At 51.4% G+C, this 18,569-nt stretch overlaps 1 protein-coding gene across 3 annotated transcripts in view; it reads left to right on the top strand.

The window, feature by feature from the left end:
• ABTB3 (ankyrin repeat and BTB domain containing 3) overlaps positions 1 to 17,783 on the top strand; it is a 265,773-nt gene extending 247,990 nt beyond the window's left edge. For 2 of the 3 annotated variants that reach the window (XM_037160400.2, XM_037160396.2), the window contains 3 exons: positions 1,554 to 1,622; positions 3,960 to 4,073; positions 11,060 to 13,206. In XM_037160400.2, the coding sequence (XP_037016295.2) occupies positions 1,554 to 1,622; positions 3,960 to 4,073; positions 11,060 to 11,269 (393 nt within the window). In that variant the 3' untranslated portion in view covers positions 11,270 to 13,206. Of the gene's footprint in view, positions 1 to 1,553; positions 1,623 to 3,959; positions 4,074 to 11,059; positions 13,207 to 17,556 lie in introns of those variants that run through there. The other variant, XM_037160398.2, reaches the window with a different exon arrangement.
• Positions 17,784 to 18,569: the final 786 nt, after the last annotated feature.

Genomic DNA, 18,569 nt, shown 5'->3' with positions numbered 1-18,569 from the left:
TTTTCCACCTGGGCTGCGTGTTAGACTCACCTGGGAGCTTTGAAATGCCCAGTGGCCAGGCCACGAGTCAGACCAGTTAGAGCAGAGTCCGAGCTGGGGCCCAGGCATCAGCATTTTGAAGTCTGCCTTCCTCCCATCATCCCAGTGGGCAGCCAAGAGGGACCACCGGTGCTCTGAGTCACAGTGGTTCCCAAACTTGAGCAGGCTTCAAAATACCCAGTGGGCGGTGGGGTGGGGGAGGCTTGCCAAAACACAGAAAACTCGCTAAAGTGCAGATTCCTAGCCCTAACCGCAGAATTCTTGGTTCTATAAGCCTGGGCTATGGCCTGGGAATCTGCGTTTCTAACAAGAATCCAGGAGATGCTGATGCTGCTGGTCCAGGGGCCACACTGAGAACCACTGCTACCCATCACCTCATTCAGCCCTTCCAGCTGCCCCTCCAGGTAGCGTTCCCACCTTACAGATGGGGCCGGGCCTCCGGTGAAGGGACTGGCCTGAGCTCCCACTGCTCATCACTGTGGAGCTGAGGGCCCGACGCAGGCCTGGCTGATCCCCAGGCCTAGGTCTTCACAGCCTCCCTGCTGCGGGGACCTGGGCCTTCCCTAAAAGTCAGCCACTAGAGCCTGAACTAGATGCTGGAAAATGGCATGTCCCCAGCTCTCTGAGTACTCTAGAAGGGGGCGTGCACTTCTACCGTTCGGCCTGGGACTAACTGGGGAGGTCCCTGAGAGAAGACTTGTCTTGCAGTAGGCACCCAACAAATTCAACAGATCCACCGAGTAAGCCGCCATCGTGGGGAAGCACAGTCTAAGGGACCAAGGCCTGTAGTTGCTTCAGACCGGGAAGGCGTCCTGGCCACAGGAGCCTCCGACTCCTATAAGGGGCAGGGACCAGGCCCCAGGGACTTTTCTTTGTGCCCGCCTTCTTCCCCAGAAAAGAAGAAAAGCCTCATTTGTGGCTTGAAATAGGCCAAGTTGGGCGGAATCCGACCCAGAAGGAGACTCCCAGGGGGCTGTTCACTTCGCTTCCACGCTGACAGGAGAATTTTAGTTAATGAGGCTGCTTTGAATGCCCTACCTCCAAGACTGCTTAACATCACACGCGGGCGAGAGCCAGACGCGGCCGAGGCTGCACCTGGGTGTGGCGCCTCCGTGAGGCTGTGCTCGCCATTCCAATCCCTGCTTCATGCAGGTTGACAGCTGCCAAGAAAAACAACTCCATAACCAGGTCGTTTAGGCTAATGACGGCTCGTTGCACCCCCTTGCAGAAAAGGCTTGTGCTGGCAGAGTCTGAGGCCGCACGGGGCAGCCCCATTTAAATGCTGTTAGCCCCGGGCATTTCCACTAAGGAGCAGCATTTCAAGTCCTGGGCCCAACCTCAAGGGAATGAGATAACAGGACCCAGAAGTGCTTTGTAAATGGCTCTCGGGGCTGTTGTCGTTGGTTTGGCTTTTATTAAAGAAAGGTTCCAGGAGAAGAAGTTGGTTTTAATACCGCTTTAAGACGGCTGTGTCTGTGTCACTGACGCTTTGTTTACTGTGTCCTTTCTTCCAGCTGGTCATGCAGTATCTCTACTATGGTGGCCCAGAGTCCCTTCTCATTAAAAACAATGAGGTAATGGAGGTAAGGAATCCGCCCTGTCACTGGGGGCTGGGCAGGGGGACACTTCCACAAACCCAGGTCACAGCGCATGTCAGTGGCAGGTCTGGGGGACCCACATTGGGTTTGTGTTTGGATGCAGGCTTTGGGGCCCTCCCGACTCCTTAGACCCCACCCCCCCAGAGAAGAGGCTTCTCATCGTGCCCCCTTGCCCCCAAGGCTGGGATGCTCCGTGCACTAGCCCAACCCCTGTCTGTGACACTTGGTTTTAACTGGCCCTGGGCCGTGGGGTACAGGAAATTGACTGAGAGGGCGAGTCTCCCAGCGCAGCTGGGGCTCAGCAGCCTCATCAGGAACCATCCTGGATGACTTCTCCTGCCTTGTCATCTGTGAGAGAAGTATATCATCCGGAACCCTCCCTCAGCTCGCAGCACTGTCTCTGACCAGATGCCGAGAGCCATCACAAAGCTCACCTAGCTTCACTGCACTCGGCCGGCCCTCACTCCGCAGCCCCTTGGCTGGCTGTTCCCTGACCCCCATCTGCCCTTGATAGTTCAGCCTGTGCCAGGGAATCTGTCTGTCCCTGCTTTTTTCTGTCCAAGGCCAAGGTTTCGCCTGCTCCTGCCAAGACATGGAACCCTTGTTGGTTTTCCTGCTCCAAGCTAGGAGCTTTGATCCAAAAGCCAAAATCACTCTGGCCCTGAGCAGAGAGACAGGACCCCCCTCCCCAACTCGGGTGTCTGAAGTCTAGGGTGCCTGGCTGATTGGAGATGTCAGACACAATCACGAGGAGACCTCACACAGCAGTCAAAGCGTGGGCTCCAGGACAGACTGGGTTTAAATCCAGGCTCTGCCTCTTCTGAACTGTGTGATCTGGGACCAGTGATTTAACCTCTCTGAGACTCAGTTTCCTCACCTGTAAAATGGGGTAATAATATCTACCTCATTGGGTTTTCAGGATTTTAAGAGTTCCCGTCTATCAGGTACTTAGAATAGTGCGCAGCACACAGTGGGTTCCATAGGGGCTGTGCACTCACTGTGTGGCCCCTTTTTTCCTCTTCTTACCCCATGAAAGCTCCCCAGGTCACTCCCCATTCCGCCCCCCGAGAGTTAATGCCCTTGTCTCTCTGGACCGCCCCTCTGGCACCTCTCCTCCACCTCCACACCAGGCCGCCTGCCATCTGAGGACACAGGCTCTTTTGTAAACATTTAAAAAATTCTTTTTAAGTCAAAATAATGAAGGTACATTTAGATCATATAAATAATACAGAAGTCGTCTGTCCATAAAAAAAGGCGGTTCACTCAGCCACACACACCACCCCACCCCGTCCTCCCCCTGAAGTCAGTCCCTTGGAACTCCTGCTTTAGCTCTCTCCCCTCCCCCAAGCCTGTTGCTCTCTCCGTGCGCTCTGATGAGCATCTCCCAGCCACGCGCCCGCCGTGCTCAGGGCCAGGATGCAGCAGTGAGACACACGGACAGAGCTCCCTGCCCTCCCAGACTCCGGGGAGGGCGACAGGCATGACGTCGTGTCTGGTGTGAGAAGGGCTGTGAGGAAGTGAAAGACAGGGTCAGGGGTCAGGCGGTGATGGGGGGAGGCCCCCTGAGACGAGGCGGTCTGGCAGGCTTCTCTTGAGGAGGCGACACTGGAGCGGAGACCTAGATGAACACAGGGAGCCAGCCGCACCCATGTCCAGCTTGCTGAATAATATGGTAACGCAGGAGCTGCAAGCCGGGCAGCTGCATTTGTGTTTGTGACATTGGGAAAGCCCCCTCCCCCCCGAAAAGACCAGCAGATGTGGGCATGCCCTTTACCACTCAGTTGGGGGGGGGGCGATGACAGTGCGTTGGGCAGGGGGGACTGTGCCCCACCTCCAGCCTTGACACTACTTACAGGGTTAGGGAGGGAGTAGGGTGTCAAAAATCTATACTTCATGATAAACACAGAAGCCTCAAGACACAGGGGCCTTGAGAGGGCTGGGACATCCAGATACTGACCCTGTACCTCCTTCCTATGGCTGCTGGCCAGGCGGCCACCTGTTCTCTGAGGTCGTGGAGGGGCCACGTCCTGAGTCACCCCACAAAGACCATTCATCAATGCTGGACAGAACAGTTTTAGACATTGTGCTTGACCTTCAGCTGTAATAGATGTGAAGTTGGTTCCCTTCCACCCCGCCCCCCATAGAGTCCATCACTGTGTCTCTTTCCTCTAGGGCTACCTCCCTGCTTTAGAGTGAGCCACCGACACTGTCTCCGCTCCCTTCATCTCAGGACACCACTATGGAACAGGAGGATTTTTATTACCGCTGTTCCTTTCCTCCCACCTCCCACCCTCTAATGGGCTCTTTTTTTATGGTTCTTAGCTTGTGTCTGCGGCTAAATTTTTCCAGCTGGAGGCTCTGCAGCGACACTGTGAGATTATCTGTGCGAAGGGCATCAACACGGACAACTGCGTGGATATTTACAACCACGCCAAGGTAACCAACCTCTCGGGCGACCCGAGCTTACACTGCGCAGGCGCATGGGCGAGGGGCCTCCTCCACAGACAGAGACAGGCGGAGCGCCAACGCTGGGCGTGCTGACCCACCGACACCCCACCCAAGATCTGCTTCCTGCTCTCTTCATCCCCCCTCCAGAATACAGTGAGAGCAGGAACCCACTCTGTGCTTCCAACAACGGCTTGGGAGGCACGGGAACTGCATTGCAGACTCATTCAGCCCCGCCCCAGTGGCCCCTGCCTCCTGCGGTTCTAAGAAGCCCCCAGGGTTGGCCTGTGCTGCCGGCCAGAGCTACACCCGGAGTAGCAAGGTGCTGGGACAGGCTGTGAAAGTGTGGGCTCCAGCCTAGCACCGTCAGCACCATCAGGGGACTTGTTAGAAATGTAGCTTCTAGGACAGCACCCCGGACCTGCAGACTCAAACGCTGGCGAGAGGCCCATCTGTGGCTTCGTGGGTGGTGCCGGCCCATGCCTGAGAGCGACACCTGCTCTTCTCCTGCTGAGGTTGCCAGCATGGCTGCCCTGCAGACTCACCTGGATACTCACCCAGCCTCCCTGTGCCTGAGACCTAGCCCAGAGCGATTAAGTCAGCCTCTGGGGGTGGAGCCCGGGAAAAGGTGTTTTTCTGAGCTCCCTGGGTGATTCTCCTGTGTGGGTGAGGTTGATAACAGAGTGTCAGGACTGGAGAGAGCCAGGGACAGAGGGATCGGGACACTACCACTCAGAATCACTGGGGAGAGTCTCAGTCTGTTTAGCACTGCCCCCTCCCTGGCCACAGCAGGGTGTCTGCAGCCGGGCCCCAGAATCTGTATTTTTCACAAACCCCCAGGGTGACTTCAGTGCTAAGGCCAGCCCACGCTCCAGCTTTCGGAAACACTGGTCTTTATCTAGTTCGTTTCACAAGTGGGAACCCAGGGACTGAGAGGCTTAATGAGTCCAGAGACCCCTTCACTTTGCTTCATGTGCTCACCCCAATGGCGGGGGTGGGGAGGCAGGGGAGATTAGAATTTCCTAGGAAGAAACAACGAAATACGATCAGGGATTCAATGAAAACAAAATGGGTCGTATAACTGGAGTTCAGTACCCTTGCCCCTGACGTGAGTGACAGCTGATGTGAGTGATTTTTCTCATTGGTCATCACACCAAATCAAGTTGCGTTTGCGGTGTCGTTCTCTGAAGCCAACACTCAGCCACCCCTTCGAATGTGCAGGTGCCCGTGCAAACAGCCTGGTTGCACCATTGCTGTTCGTCCTCCCCACAGCCCTGTGCAGGGAACGCTGCCCTGTCAGAATAAGGAAGCAGGCAGAGAGAGGTGCAGTAACTTGCTGAGGTTTTTACTGTGGCGAAACACATGTAACCCGAAACTCACGTTTTAACCCTTTCTAAGCGAGCAGTTCTTGTGCAGCCAGCACCCGTCTGCAGAGCTCTTCATCTCCAAACTGCAACTCCATCCCCATTAAACCCTCACTCCCTGCTTTCCTCTCCACCCAGCTGCTGGAAACCACCACTTTCCTTTATCTATCAAGGGCTCTAGATCCCTTGTATAGGTGGAATCATGCAGTACTTGTCCTTTCGCGAGGGCTTATTCTGCTCAGCCCAGTGTTCTGAAGGTTCATCCATGTCATAGCATGTGCCCAAGTCTCCTTCCTTCCGAAGGCTGGCTAATAATACTCCATTATACACAGACCGCGTTGTGTTTATCCATTCACCTGTCGTGAGTGTTTGGGCTGTTTCCACCTTTCGCCTGTTGTGAATGTCGTTGAATGCTGTGAGCTCGGATGGGCCAATCTGTGTTCAGGGCCCTGTTTTCCTTTCTTTGGGGTTCGTACCCAGGAGTCTAAACCTAGACCTGTCTCATCCAAAGCACAGATTCTTAACTTTGTGTTTCCTGTCTGGCCTAAAGAGTGTTTGAAATATTTGCACAAATCCTCGATAGTCCAAGATTTTCTGATTAGTCACCAGTAAATCAGTCCAGCCAGGTACACATGCATATACCCACTGGGTGTTTGGGTAAAGTGACAGTTTTACCAAATTCTGGTTTCTCGGGACACAGCATCCAGAAAGGCTCTCTCCACCCAGGAAGAGAGCCTGAACGGTCCATGGTCTTCTGCCCACCTCCTCCCCCCAGCCATGGACACTCAGATTGCCCTGTGCACCCCCACATCCCCTGGTGGCAAGGCCTGCATCCCACAAACCCATTTTAACCTCTTCAGGCTCCTGGGCAGACATCTTCTCTAGCTATCTCGTTATTTAATAATGCAGCCCAGTGCAACGGGAGCCCTGGCTGGGGGCACGTTTGTGCCACAGGCTTAGAACACCTCAGGCAGAGAACTGTCCCTTCCATTGGCGTGCCTTTGCAGCCGGAGCGCTGCCTTCCTTGGCCTCCCAGGCCACGTCCTGGAGTGTTTCCGGTGCAGACATCCATTCTTCCTGATAAGGGCATGGAGCGCCAGGCAGTGCCAGCACCCTGCCCTTCTTCCTCTGCTCTGCTTCCCCTGGGCTGCGGACACCGCAGCGCCCCCTGCACTCGGGTTCTGTTACTGACAGATGGTGCTGCAAATTGAGGCTGATGTAGTAAAAGAGACTGAGAGGAAACCCTTGGTTTGGAACCCCAGTTGTTTAAATGCTAACAACTGTGTTCCAAGTGTCAGCAAGGCCGGGGCAACGTCGCCTCTGTTCTATGTCTGACTGGGGCAGCTGTGGGATTGCGCACGGATGAGAAGCCCGCCCCACAAATGCGCAGCATGGCCATCCTTTTTTAGCCAGCAAAGCCATCCCAAACTGCTCAGTTAACAAATAGAGGCTCTGGAACGTTTGATGGCCCATTCAGGGCATCTTTCAATGTAAGAAAAAGAGCAGGTGATCATCAAATTGAATCTCAATGGATGCACTGAGCTCAGCAATGCACTGTGATGCAAAGAACACAGGTTAGGAACATGAGGGTTTTGTTCCCTAGTGTTTATCGAGCAGCCACTATCACTGGGAACTGTATGTACCAGAATAACAAATTAGTAAGACGTGGTCTCTGCCCTTGAAAAAATTACAGTCCAAGGCAGGGGAGAGCAAACCTTCTCTGTAAAGGGCCACGTCAGTATGTGCACGCAGGCCACGCCACTCACCTCTGCCACTGTAGTACAAAAGCAGCCACAGATGATATATAAATAAATGGGTGTGGCTGTGTTCCAATAAAACTTTATTTACAAAAATAGGTAGTGGGCCAGGCCCACAGGCCTATAGATTGTCAACCATTGATTGGTCTAGGAGATGAGAGTTTCGGTCCCAGTTCTGTTAGTAATTAGCTGTGCGGACACAGACAAGTGTCTGATTTCCAGTCACCATTCAGAGGCTGCAGAATTACCTGGTGCACCCACCTGCCAAGTGCACCCTGAGTGCAGTTCCTTATAGTTTCTCCCTCTCATTTTGTAGCTTGGGAGACTGAGGCCCAGAGGGGTGATTTGACTTGCATAAGATTGCATATGTTTTTTGTGTTTGCTCAAGCACTTTGGAAGAATTTCTGTATATGTGGTAACATTGGTTGATAACCTTACATGTTTCAAGTGTACCACATTATAATTCGCTGTCTGTATGTACTGGCGTGCTCACTACCAGCATTCCAGCTTCCATCCAGCACCGTCCGGTAGCCCCTTTCCCATTTCACCCCCCACTGCCGACCACGCATCTGTGGGTTCATTTTGTGGTTTTGTTGGTGCATTTGTTTCTTTTTTGTTTTATGTTCCATATATGAGTAAAACTGATGGTTTTTGTCCTTTTCTGTCTGACTTATTTTATTTAGCATAAGAAAACCTTAAGGCTTATCAATGTCACTGCAAATGGCAACATTTCTTTTTTCATGGCTGAGTTGTATTCCACTGTTGCATTTGTGTGTGTGTGTATAATTGCTGATTCCTTCTTTGTCTTTATTTTATACCATATATATCACATTTTATATATCTACTTTATATATTACATGTGATATAATAGTTTTATATAATATATGATATAAATCTATTTATATTATATGTCACATCTTTATTCATTCATCTATTGATAGATATAGTATCTATCTTGGTTCCCATATCTTGGCTGTGGTTGATAATGCTGCAGTGACAATGGAGGTGCGTGTATCTTTTCAAATTAGTGTTTTTGTATTTTTCGGATACATACCCAGAAGTGGAATAGCTGGATCGTTAGGTACTTCTCTTCTTCATTTTACGAGGAACCTCCCTCCTGTTCTGCATGGCGGCTGCACCGATCTGCGGTCCCGCCCACAGAGCACGAGAGCTCCCTCTTCTCTATGTTCTCTTTTTGCTAATAGCCATTCTCAGGGGCGTGAGGTGATACCTCACTGTGGTTTTGATTTGCGCTTCTCTAATAATCAGTAATGTTGAACATCTTTTTCATGGGCTTGTTGTGTTTGTATGTCTTCCTTGGAAAAATATTGATTCAGATCCTCTGCCCATTTTTTAAATCAGATTGTTTTGTTATTACTGAGTTGGTTGCACGTGGTTTTTATGTAGACGGTTGGACTGTCGGCTCAGGGAATTAGCACATGATGTCAGTGAGTTCAAGAGTACAAGCCAGTTAGCTGAGCTGGGTTCTATAGACGGAGTCAGCTCTCCTAACCACACTCTGGCCTCATTGTATACGTGGGTCCCTGGAGATAAGTAATTGAGAGAATAATTCATTTACTCTCATGTATTACATTTACTCTCAATGTAAATGTGTAGTTTACATTTATGCTGATTACAATCAGTGTTCCAAACACTCCCAGGTATTATCTCATTTAATCCCAACAACAGCTGATTAGGTATTATTATGATCCCCATTTTATGCACAGGAATACCGAGGCTCAGAGAGATTACATCACTTCTCAACAGCAGATGGCTGGTGAGTGGCAAAGTCTGCAGTAAGAACTCAGGCAGGTTCCAGAGCCTCCTCCCTTAGCTCCTTTCCTGACCTGCCTCCTGAGCCTGATGGAGGACACAGTCCTGCCAGGAATCACATTCCACTGAATCCCCCAACAGGTCCGTGTGGCAGGTGTCGTAATTCCCATTTTGAAAAGGAGGGACCTAAAGTCAGAGGCCAAGGGACCCAGCCCTGGGCACATATTCAGACAGGTGGGACAGCCCCACCTGGAATCCAGGTCTTCCAGCTCCTTCCACCGTAACCCTGTTGGCACTGCCTCATTGTCAGCTCAGCGTTCTACACCTAACACCTTAACGTGCATCTCTGGTCTAAAGGACCGAATCCTAGAGCTTTCGGAAGGGCGATTCAGCATCTAAATAAAGCAGCAGGGTGCCATCTCAAGGAGCACTTAACAACCAAGTTCTGAGCCTCTAGTTCATTGTAACAGAGAGACCTACGAGCTTTGAAAACTCGAGAGAAGGGCAGCCAGACCTGTGTGGCTCAGTGGGTCGGGTGTCCTCCCACAAAGTGAAAGGTTGCCAGTTCCATTCTCAGGGCACGTGCCTGGGTTGCGGGTTCGGTCCCTGGTCTGGGCACGTACGAGAGGCAACTGATTGATGTTTCTCTCTCATGTTAATGTTTCTCCCCCTCAACACTAGAGAGAAGGACTAAAGACAGCTGGCCGACCCATGTATCCACATTTGCTTCTGCTCCCAAACTTGAATTCCTGCACCAAACGTGCTCATGAAATTAAATTCCTACCCTCCGATTAATGGCATCCGGCTGCAGGCAGAGCATCCTAACAGACTAAGCACAACCTAAGGCCTTGAACTATCAGGGTTCAGTTCCTGGTTCTGCCCTTGACATGTTGTGTGCATTTTTGTAAGTGATTCTGTTATCACCGTTTCCTCATCTATACATTGGAGGTGATAATAGTACCTGCCTCAAGGAAGTTCGAGCTACATAGGAAGCGCCTGATGAGGTGCCTGACACATCATACGCTATCAAGAGCCTTGCTGTTAGTTTCAGCCCTCTGAGGGTTAACCATTCATTCACACATTCACAAGTACTTACTAAGGGTCTGCCATCTGCCCAGCCCTCTGCTTGGGCTTGCAACAGTGAGCCGAGCAGGCGGAGTCCCTCCGTACAGGTTTAGTCTGTCAGAAACCACATCTGTCGATCTGTTTCTCCACCTCAGCACTATTAATGGTTCAGTCTGTGTAATTCTTCTCTGTGGGGCTGTTCGTGCATCGTGGGGTGTTCAGCCGCACTCCTGGCTTCTACCCATTAGATGCCAGTAGTACTCACCACCCCATTGGTGACAACCAAAAATATCTCCAGGCTTTTCCCAATGTCTCTTTGGAAGCAGACTTCCCCCCTGCCCTCAAGACACTGGGTGAGTAGGCAGTGCTCCCTCGTAGGATTGGTGTGAGAATTTAATGAGTTAATACTTTAAAGACCTTAGAATTGTGTCTGCAGCTCCATCTATGTGCCAGTGATCTATAGTGTTACAAAGAGACGCAAACCCCGGTGATTAACACAGCGAGTGCTTATTTCCCATGTGAGCTGACGGGAAGGCTGAAAGGTTCTTCTGGTCTCAGCAGGCCTGGCCTCTGAGGTCAGCAGGCTGGTCAGTCGCAGCTGGCTGTGCTGATCCCGCTGGACTCTGTCACTGTCAGAGCCTTCAGCTGGGGCAGCTGGGTAGGCTCTCCTCAGTCTCATGTAGTCACTCACACAGGCGGATGCAGGGATCTGAGGAGGAGCTGGGATGTACGCATGGCCACCCGAATCTAGCCCGGGACTGGTGACTCTCACTTCTACCCTGTTCTGTTGTCCCAAGCAGGTCCCAAGACCAGGCAGTGGGGGGAGACTCCAGCCCTTTGATAGGAGGGGCTGCAAAGTCATGTCCCAGGAATGTGAATACAGAAAAGGGTGGAGGAGAGTCAGGGCCACGTCTGCGGTCGATCTGCCAGAACAGGTGCCCTCCCTTATTGCATGTGGAAGCCATCAGGTGCGTCTCAGAAACATGACCATCTCCTGCTTCCTCCCCACTCTCCACAGTTTCTTGGCGTCACAGAGCTCTCAGCGTACTGTGAAGGCTACTTTCTCAAAAACATGATGGTCCTCATTGAAAACGAAGCATTTAAGCAGCTCCTATATGACAAAAACGGCGAAGGAACGGGCCAGGATGTGCTCCAGGACTTACAGAGGACGTTGGCCATCAGGATTCAGTCGATCCACTTGTCATCCTCCAAAGGCTCCATTGTATGAAATGCTCAGGGCAGGGAGTGCTCCCCAGGGACCTTCCAGTTCTCCTGCTGCATTGGCTTCACACAAACATACCAATTTCACCTGGCGTCTGTTCTAGGCGGGGCCATGGAGCTGCCTCTACTGCCTCAGCTTCCCTGGGACAGGCAAACCCAGCTCCCATGAATTCCTGTTGAAAATCGAAGGACATTCCGCTAGTCTGCAGATCGGAGCGCAGCTGGGTCCCGAGCTTGAAGGTCAACATGGGGCAGCCAAGCGAACCCCATCCGAAAGCACCCCTGGGTAGCTGAGCACCTGTTGCCGGGACCACTGTCGAAAGGATGGATTGGGAAACTAGAGGTTCTTTGGGTCCCCGGCTGACAGCTGGAAGAGCTAACTGCTGAGCGTTGTGTTCCTCATTCAGAACCTTCGTAGCTGCAGTCCATCAAGAGTCAACCAGGATCGCATTACCAATAACAAAGAAATAATTTGACAAATTTTTAGGGGTGGGGACTTTTTAAAATGTTCATAAGAAGAAACAATAAAAACAGGGCAGCCCTGTAGTTTAAAATCTATTTCTAAAAGCATAACAGTTCATTTTCAACTGAATCGTGTTTAGGGATCTGTGTTTTGAGATTTTTTTTTTCTTAAAAAAAAAAAAAGAAAACAAAACCAAAACAGACAGTAAGGCACAGGTCCACCCTGTATAAACCTGCATCCGACAAAATATTGCTGATACTCTAGACAAAGTGAAATAATAATCTTGCCTTAGTGATCATGGTTACACAAAAGAGATGCACTGCCAATACTCACTCTAACTCAGTAGCTGGAAACGACCTGCATGCTAATTGTGGTTTCGGGGTGACATTAAAACAGCCCCACATAACAAATCATGCATTTGCATGGGCCCGAACCTGTGAGATGTTAGGTTTGTGCTTCATTTTTGCCAAGGTAAAAAAAAAATGCTTCATCACCTCTCGCTGCCAGTCTGCTCGGTGAAACGGCCATATCCATTTCTTTTCCTAATTATGAATGAGCCCGGGATGCTTTTGCGGAAATGTGTTCCTAGATGATGCTGAATGGGGGCGTGGGTGGGGGGTACGTCAGAGAATTTACTAGTGATCCTGGAGTTTTCTCTGTATTCTCAGAAGATGTTAATAGTTTGTTACTAGCCAGAGAATATGACTATGCTAGATTATTTTTCAAGATGAAGCCTGTATAATAGGATGGATTCTTTCTGTATTCGGAGAGTGTACAGTATAGGGTTATCTATCATGAAAGTTGGTAACGACAGGGTTCGATTTGCTCTGCCATGTATCATAAGCAAAAGAGATTGGTGACGTGCCACAATGCTCCAAATAATTTTTCAGTTGCTGCCTTTTTTTTCTTGTCCTTTAATTTGAGACATAGATACATGCAATGAAAACTAGGAGAATGACTTGTACCCTTTGGGATGGCAAAGTTGTGGTGATAAGCCTATTTCCTAGCATGCCTTCGGGAAGCTGTGCACACACCCTAAATCTCCAAGGAGCTGCCGTTCAGAGGACCGATGCTGTGCTGTTTCGTGGGTGTGACCCATGGAGAACCCAGGCCACATCTGCCTTGAGTCCCGGTTCTCCTGTGATGCTGATACACAAGGCCTCTCTTCCACTTGGTCATTCACGAACCTCCTCAGCCCTGCCATCAAATGAGAAAGGAAAAGGACTACAGAGGCATCCAAGTGACAGACACTCAGCACGTGCGTGACTCGTCACTGTCTCCTGCTCCTCCATGTCCTCAGAGACGCTCCGTGGATGTTCCCTTAACCGAGACTGACTTCCCTGTGACTGTCCAGTGTGAGTTCAGGGTCTCTGGGCCCTGGCTTGTACAGCGGCAACACCTGATGGGCTCCTGTTATAGCTTGGTGTGCTTTCTCTGTCATTAAATGATTTTCCCAAACCGCACATCCTTCGTATACACAAGTGAGCTCTTTTTAATTTGTTGGTTTCAGCATAGTTGCTTTATACTCTTATATTGATTATATTAGTTTCAGGTGTGCAACATGGTGATTTGATGTTTTTATACCTTACAGTGCGATCGCCCCACTGATTCTAGTGATCATCTGTCACCGTGTTACTTGTCACAGTGTTATTGACAATGTTTCCCTGCCCCTCCTTCACCCAACCCTAAGTCCTCCCTTCTGGTCTCTGTTTCTGTGAGTCTGTTTTCTTTTGTTTGTTCGTTTTGTTTTGTAAGATCCCACATACATGTGAGACCACATGGTATTTGTCTTTGTCTGACTTATTTCACTTAGCCCATACTGGGTTCCATGTTGGTGCAAATGGCAAGATTTCATTCTTTTTTTATTGCTGTGTAATGTTCCATTGTGTGTGTTCTGTATCTCACATCTTCATTTATCTGTTGATGGACACCTAGGCAGCTTCTCTGTCTTGGCTGTGGTGAATAATGCTTCAGTGAATGTGGGGGTGCGAAAATCTTTGTTATTTTATTTTAGTTATTTATTTTTAGAAAGAGGAAAAGGGGGAGAGAAATATCAATGTGTAACCACATGCCCCCTACTGGGGACCAGGCCTTCAACCCAGGCATGTGCCCTGACTGAGAATCGAACCAGGAACCCTTTGGTTTGCAGGCCGGCACTGCATCCCCTGAGCCATACCAGCCAGGGCAAAGATCTTTCCAAATTAGTGTTTTTGTTATCTTCACATAAATACCCAGAAGTGGAGTTGCGGGTCCTACAGTAGATCTATTTTTAGATTTGCAGGAAATCTCCGTTCTGTTTTCCACAGTGGCTGCACCGGTCTGCATTCCCACCGACCGCGCATGAAGGTTCTCTTTCCCCACATCCCCACCGGCATTGGTGTTTGTTGGTTTATTGATGATAGCCCTTCTGACTGGTGTGAGGTGGTATCTCATTGTAGTTTTAATTTGCGTTCCCCTGACGATTAGTGACACTGAGCATCGTTTCCTGTCTGTGGACCTTCTGTATGTCTTCCCTGGAGAAGCGTCTCTTCATGTCCTCTGCCCACTCTTTGCTGCGAGTGAGCTCCTTACCCAGCAGATGGAGCCTGAGAACGTCATTCAGTTAAGAGATTAGAAAACGTGGCCCCACAGAAAAACTGGAGGGAAATGACATTGGACGGACGTTGGTGTCGCTGACAGCAAGCCACCGCCTGGCCACTCGGCCAATCCGCGCAGAGCTGAACAAGCTCTGTTCTCCGGGGTCTGCACCCACCTCTGGTTGCTGCCCTCGCATTCCTGTCAGACAGAGGGCACACAAGGGCCACCACCGGGGCCCCTGTCCTAGTGCCTCAGCCTGCTGTCGATAACTTGCCTGCAGGGGGCACCTTCTGGCTGTCATCTCTGTGCCCTGATGAAGCTTTTAAGGGTGGGGAATGGGGAAAAACAAGTTCTCAACCTGACATGTGCCCACCAAGGCCACATTCTGGGGTGGGAGTTAGTTAGGGACAAGCGGCTCTAGCATGGGAGTCATCCTCACTGAGGTCAGCCCAAGTCCCCAGCTGGTCTTCTCTGGCTCCTGGCCCGTCCTGGGCCTCACCCAGGTCTTCAGGTCTGCGTGGAGATTTGACTCCCACGGCTCACCCACATGGGCCAGCAGGAAGCCCAGGAAGGGCCCAGGCTGCCCCAGGAGACCTGGGCCAGTGAGGCCTGTCAGCTGCCCGTGTCACTGCTTTGCAGTCAGGGTCTATTTCTTCTTCAAGAAGGCACCCAAGCACCAAGTGTCTGGGTCCAGAACTCCCAGTCAGGCCGGGACAACAGAAGGTCGATTTTTGACTGTTCAACATTCTCTGAGTAGCCTCAGGCTGAGGAATCATTTGATTCATTCCTTTTGGAAAGACCCAGTGTAGGCTAGGCCTGTGCCTTTTTCTTGTCTGGCAGGTGGCTTTGTCATTCAGTCCTTAGGGAAGCCTGTGAGAGGGCCCCTTAGCACCTGAGGGCGGGGGAGGGCGGAGCCTGCCTGCCCCGGAGCTCCCCCCACTCCTTCCCTGTGGGAGGAGAAACTGGAAGGGGTGCGGCAGCAGCCACCTGAAGAAACTCAAAGGGTCTGCTGCCTCTGCCCCGCAGTGTGCCCCGCGTGTGACTGAGCCTCCATAGAGTGTCCTCCGTTCTCCCCAAAAGAAGGGGAATCCTCCACCCAAAGTGACACCAAGGTGTGAGCTCCAGGCTCAGGCAGGGCCCAGGCTGCGGTGCGGCCACCCCGTAGATAGGGTGGGATGGAGGCCTCTGGGACCGCCACCCCTGCGAGTCTGTAGCTCTGAGCTTCTGTTTCTGCAGCTCATGTTGTTTTTGCCTGTGAAAGCCCCACACAGAAAGTATTCTCTGGCTGGGTGCTGTTTTACCCACCAGCGGTGTCTTACGAAAATCCCAGGTCGTGGGAGTGAAGGGGGTAAGAATTCTAGATAATTCTTTAAGAAAATCTCCTATTTTACCAGTCCCCGGGGGCCCAGCCTTCTTCAAAAAATCCAGTGCTCACCTCCCCACCGCCCTCTCTAGCTGGAGTCACAGCTGAATGGCTGCAGAAGGGGTCACGCCCACCACTTCGAACTCCCTTTCCGACCAGCCCTACACAGACACCCTCCAAGGCCAGCAGACTGTTTCCTGGGCTTCTGGGCTCAAGGGCTCAAGTCAGGGAGCTGGAACCGGAGCAACACTCCGGCTCCTTGCGGCCTAGAAGCCTTCCAGTCCAGCCCGACTTGAGCCGGACCAGCTCGGAGACACTGGACAGGTTACTCTACCTAGTTTTCCTCTCCTGTTGTGAGGAATTGGGTTTAAACCTCACTCGTTCCCGGGGTTGTCGGGAGGATTTGAGGAGGGATTTTATACGGGTCCTACTCCGTTAGCAGCAGAGAAAAAGCCTCGCAACCTTCTAAGACTGAGCAGAGGGGGCAAGATTGACGCCTCACACAATGAAAGGAAGGTTAACGATTTTGCCCTTCATTCCCAGAACTTTCTACAGCAACTCCTCATGGTGCTTTGTGATCCTCCGGGGTTTTGTTACTTATCCAGGGGACGTGGGGAAATGGTCCCTGGAGAAATCTACTGCAGTCCTGGTTCCTAGCACAGTGCTTTGCACAAAGTCAGCGATCAGAAAAAGTTTGTCAGTGGAAGCCAAGTTCAACTACATTACCTTTCATGTAAATACTGTTTCCTACATTAGAGTTGCAGGCAGTAGCTCCCCCAAACTCCTCGTGTTCTCAGGAATGTGAGACGCCTCTGTGACTCGTATGTCATGAGTCTACAGCTCAAAGCTCCCCAAATGACTGAGCAGGTCCCAGACCCACTGGAGCCCCAACTTTCAGTCCAGTACTGGGGACCGTGGCCCTTTGGAGAGGAGGGGAGTAGTCACAAGTCCCCACATGAAACAAACTGCTAGATGTCAACTCCGTAAAAACCCAGGGTCACTGTCCTCCTCAAGGCAGCTGCCAGGCCCGTGTCCTTTTCTGCCACTTGTGTGTGAGACACTCCCTGCTGGACCTTCCTGTCACCGTGGGTCCCCCCAGCTGGCCGGAGCCTTGCATCAAGCAGCACGTGCCTTTGGACAGGGCCCCTGCGGAAGCGGACGGGATGCCTATTTTTTCACCCTCTTTAAAAATAAGCCAGCAGATTTTAAACTTCCTGCTGGTAGGAAAAAATAGAACTGGTCCTCGGCAGTCACATCGCACGTGAGTTCCCACGGCTGATGAGGCCGTCCGATCACAAGTGCCCCGAAAGAGGACACGTCTCCAAGTTTAGCTCTGACTGTGAAAAGACAATCTGTCGGCGTGAATAGGCAATTAAAAGAGACGCCTGATATCACTGATATGCTCTTCAGATGCTGCATCCTAGAGTTAACTCTTTCGGAGGACTTCAGAATCTTAATGCCATCTCAAACCTCGGGGACGAATCACTGGACAGAGAGGAGGCGGGTGGTGTCACAGAGGGGCCCTGGGCTGGGCACCAGGTCTCACCTGCGGGTCTGTGGCTGCACTGGCTGCTTGAGTGGCATTGGCTCCTCTCCACTCTGGACCCGTTTCCTCAACTCTAAACGAGAGTCCTCTGAGCTGATGTTCTGTGTGACAAGACCGGGACATCGCACACACCCCTCACTACATCCGTGTATCGGAGCACGGTGGTACCACTATTCCGTGTGATGGGACATCCCACATTGCACCCAGGAGGGCTTGGGAAAATCCCACAGGCCCCAAGGATATCTCACTATAAGGATGCATCTCACCGAGTGATGGTCTCATGACTCCCATCTCCTTTTGGTTTGGCGGTGTTCATTTACATTTTGTTTTTACATCTCCCTGCAGATTCACAGGAAGCTGCAAAGATAACACAGAGGTCCCGTGTATCCTGCACCTGGGTGCCCCCAATGGACTGTCCAGCACAACATCAAACCCAGGAAAATGACGCTGGTGTAGTGCGTGTGTCTAGTTCGCTTTACGATGCGCGTTTGACTGCCACATTCACCGTTTCGTCACACATGATTCTCACGCTGCCCTTTCATAGTCTCTCCTTCCCTTCCCCCCCCCACACACACACCATCCCCAACCCCTGGCATTTTGGCATTTTGAGAATGTCATATAAATGGAAACACACACTAGGTGGCTGTATTCACTCAGCACGATGCCCCTGACATCCACCCAAGGACATCGCATGTATCAGGAATCTGTACTTTTTATCACTGCCTAGTATTCCCCAGGGTCCCCTGTCCTGGTAACCGAATACATGATGAGCACGTCAGGAAGCGTGGCAGGAAGGCAGCCTGGCCCTGGCAGCTGACTCTGCGCGTAGCTCCCAGAAAACAATCGCGCCTCCCGAGAGCTGGGCATGACTTCCTTGTCCTACAGCACAGACGTGAGACTGTCCTTGGCGTTAGCCCCGCAGGTGGGCATTGGTGATGGTTCACTGAGGCCCACCGCTCCCACATGGGCTAAATGATCTCTCACGTCCACAACAGGGTCCTTCTGTGACCGACCGACTTCCAAGCATTTCGTCAATAGTGTAAGGAAGTGCCTCTCAAACTCACTCCATCTGCATGTCTCCGGGGATCTTCTTAAAGGCCAGTTCCGATTCAGTGGGGCCGAGTCAGTCTTGAGATTCTGCATTTCTAACAAGTGACCAGATGGCTCCGATGCTACTGGTCCAGGGACCACTCTTTGAGTGGCGAGGGTATAGAGCATGCGGGTCAGATTCATCTCAAATCCCTTCTGCGGCCAGACCGACCTTTGACTTTTGTCCGGTCAGCTGGCCTTGCTGGGCTCTCAGCCTCGTGAGCTCTAGGCGGAGGGTTCACACCATCTGAACGAAGCCTAAGGTAGCA

The sequence above is a fragment of the Artibeus jamaicensis genome, unplaced genomic scaffold (genome assembly GCF_021234435.1).
Source record: "Artibeus jamaicensis isolate MK-2021 breed Jamaican fruit bat unplaced genomic scaffold, CSHL_Jam_final contig_233, whole genome shotgun sequence".
NCBI lineage: Eukaryota > Metazoa > Chordata > Mammalia > Chiroptera > Phyllostomidae > Artibeus > Artibeus jamaicensis.
Note: the sequence above shows the minus strand (reverse complement) of the source record. Positions and strands in the feature narration are given on the sequence as shown.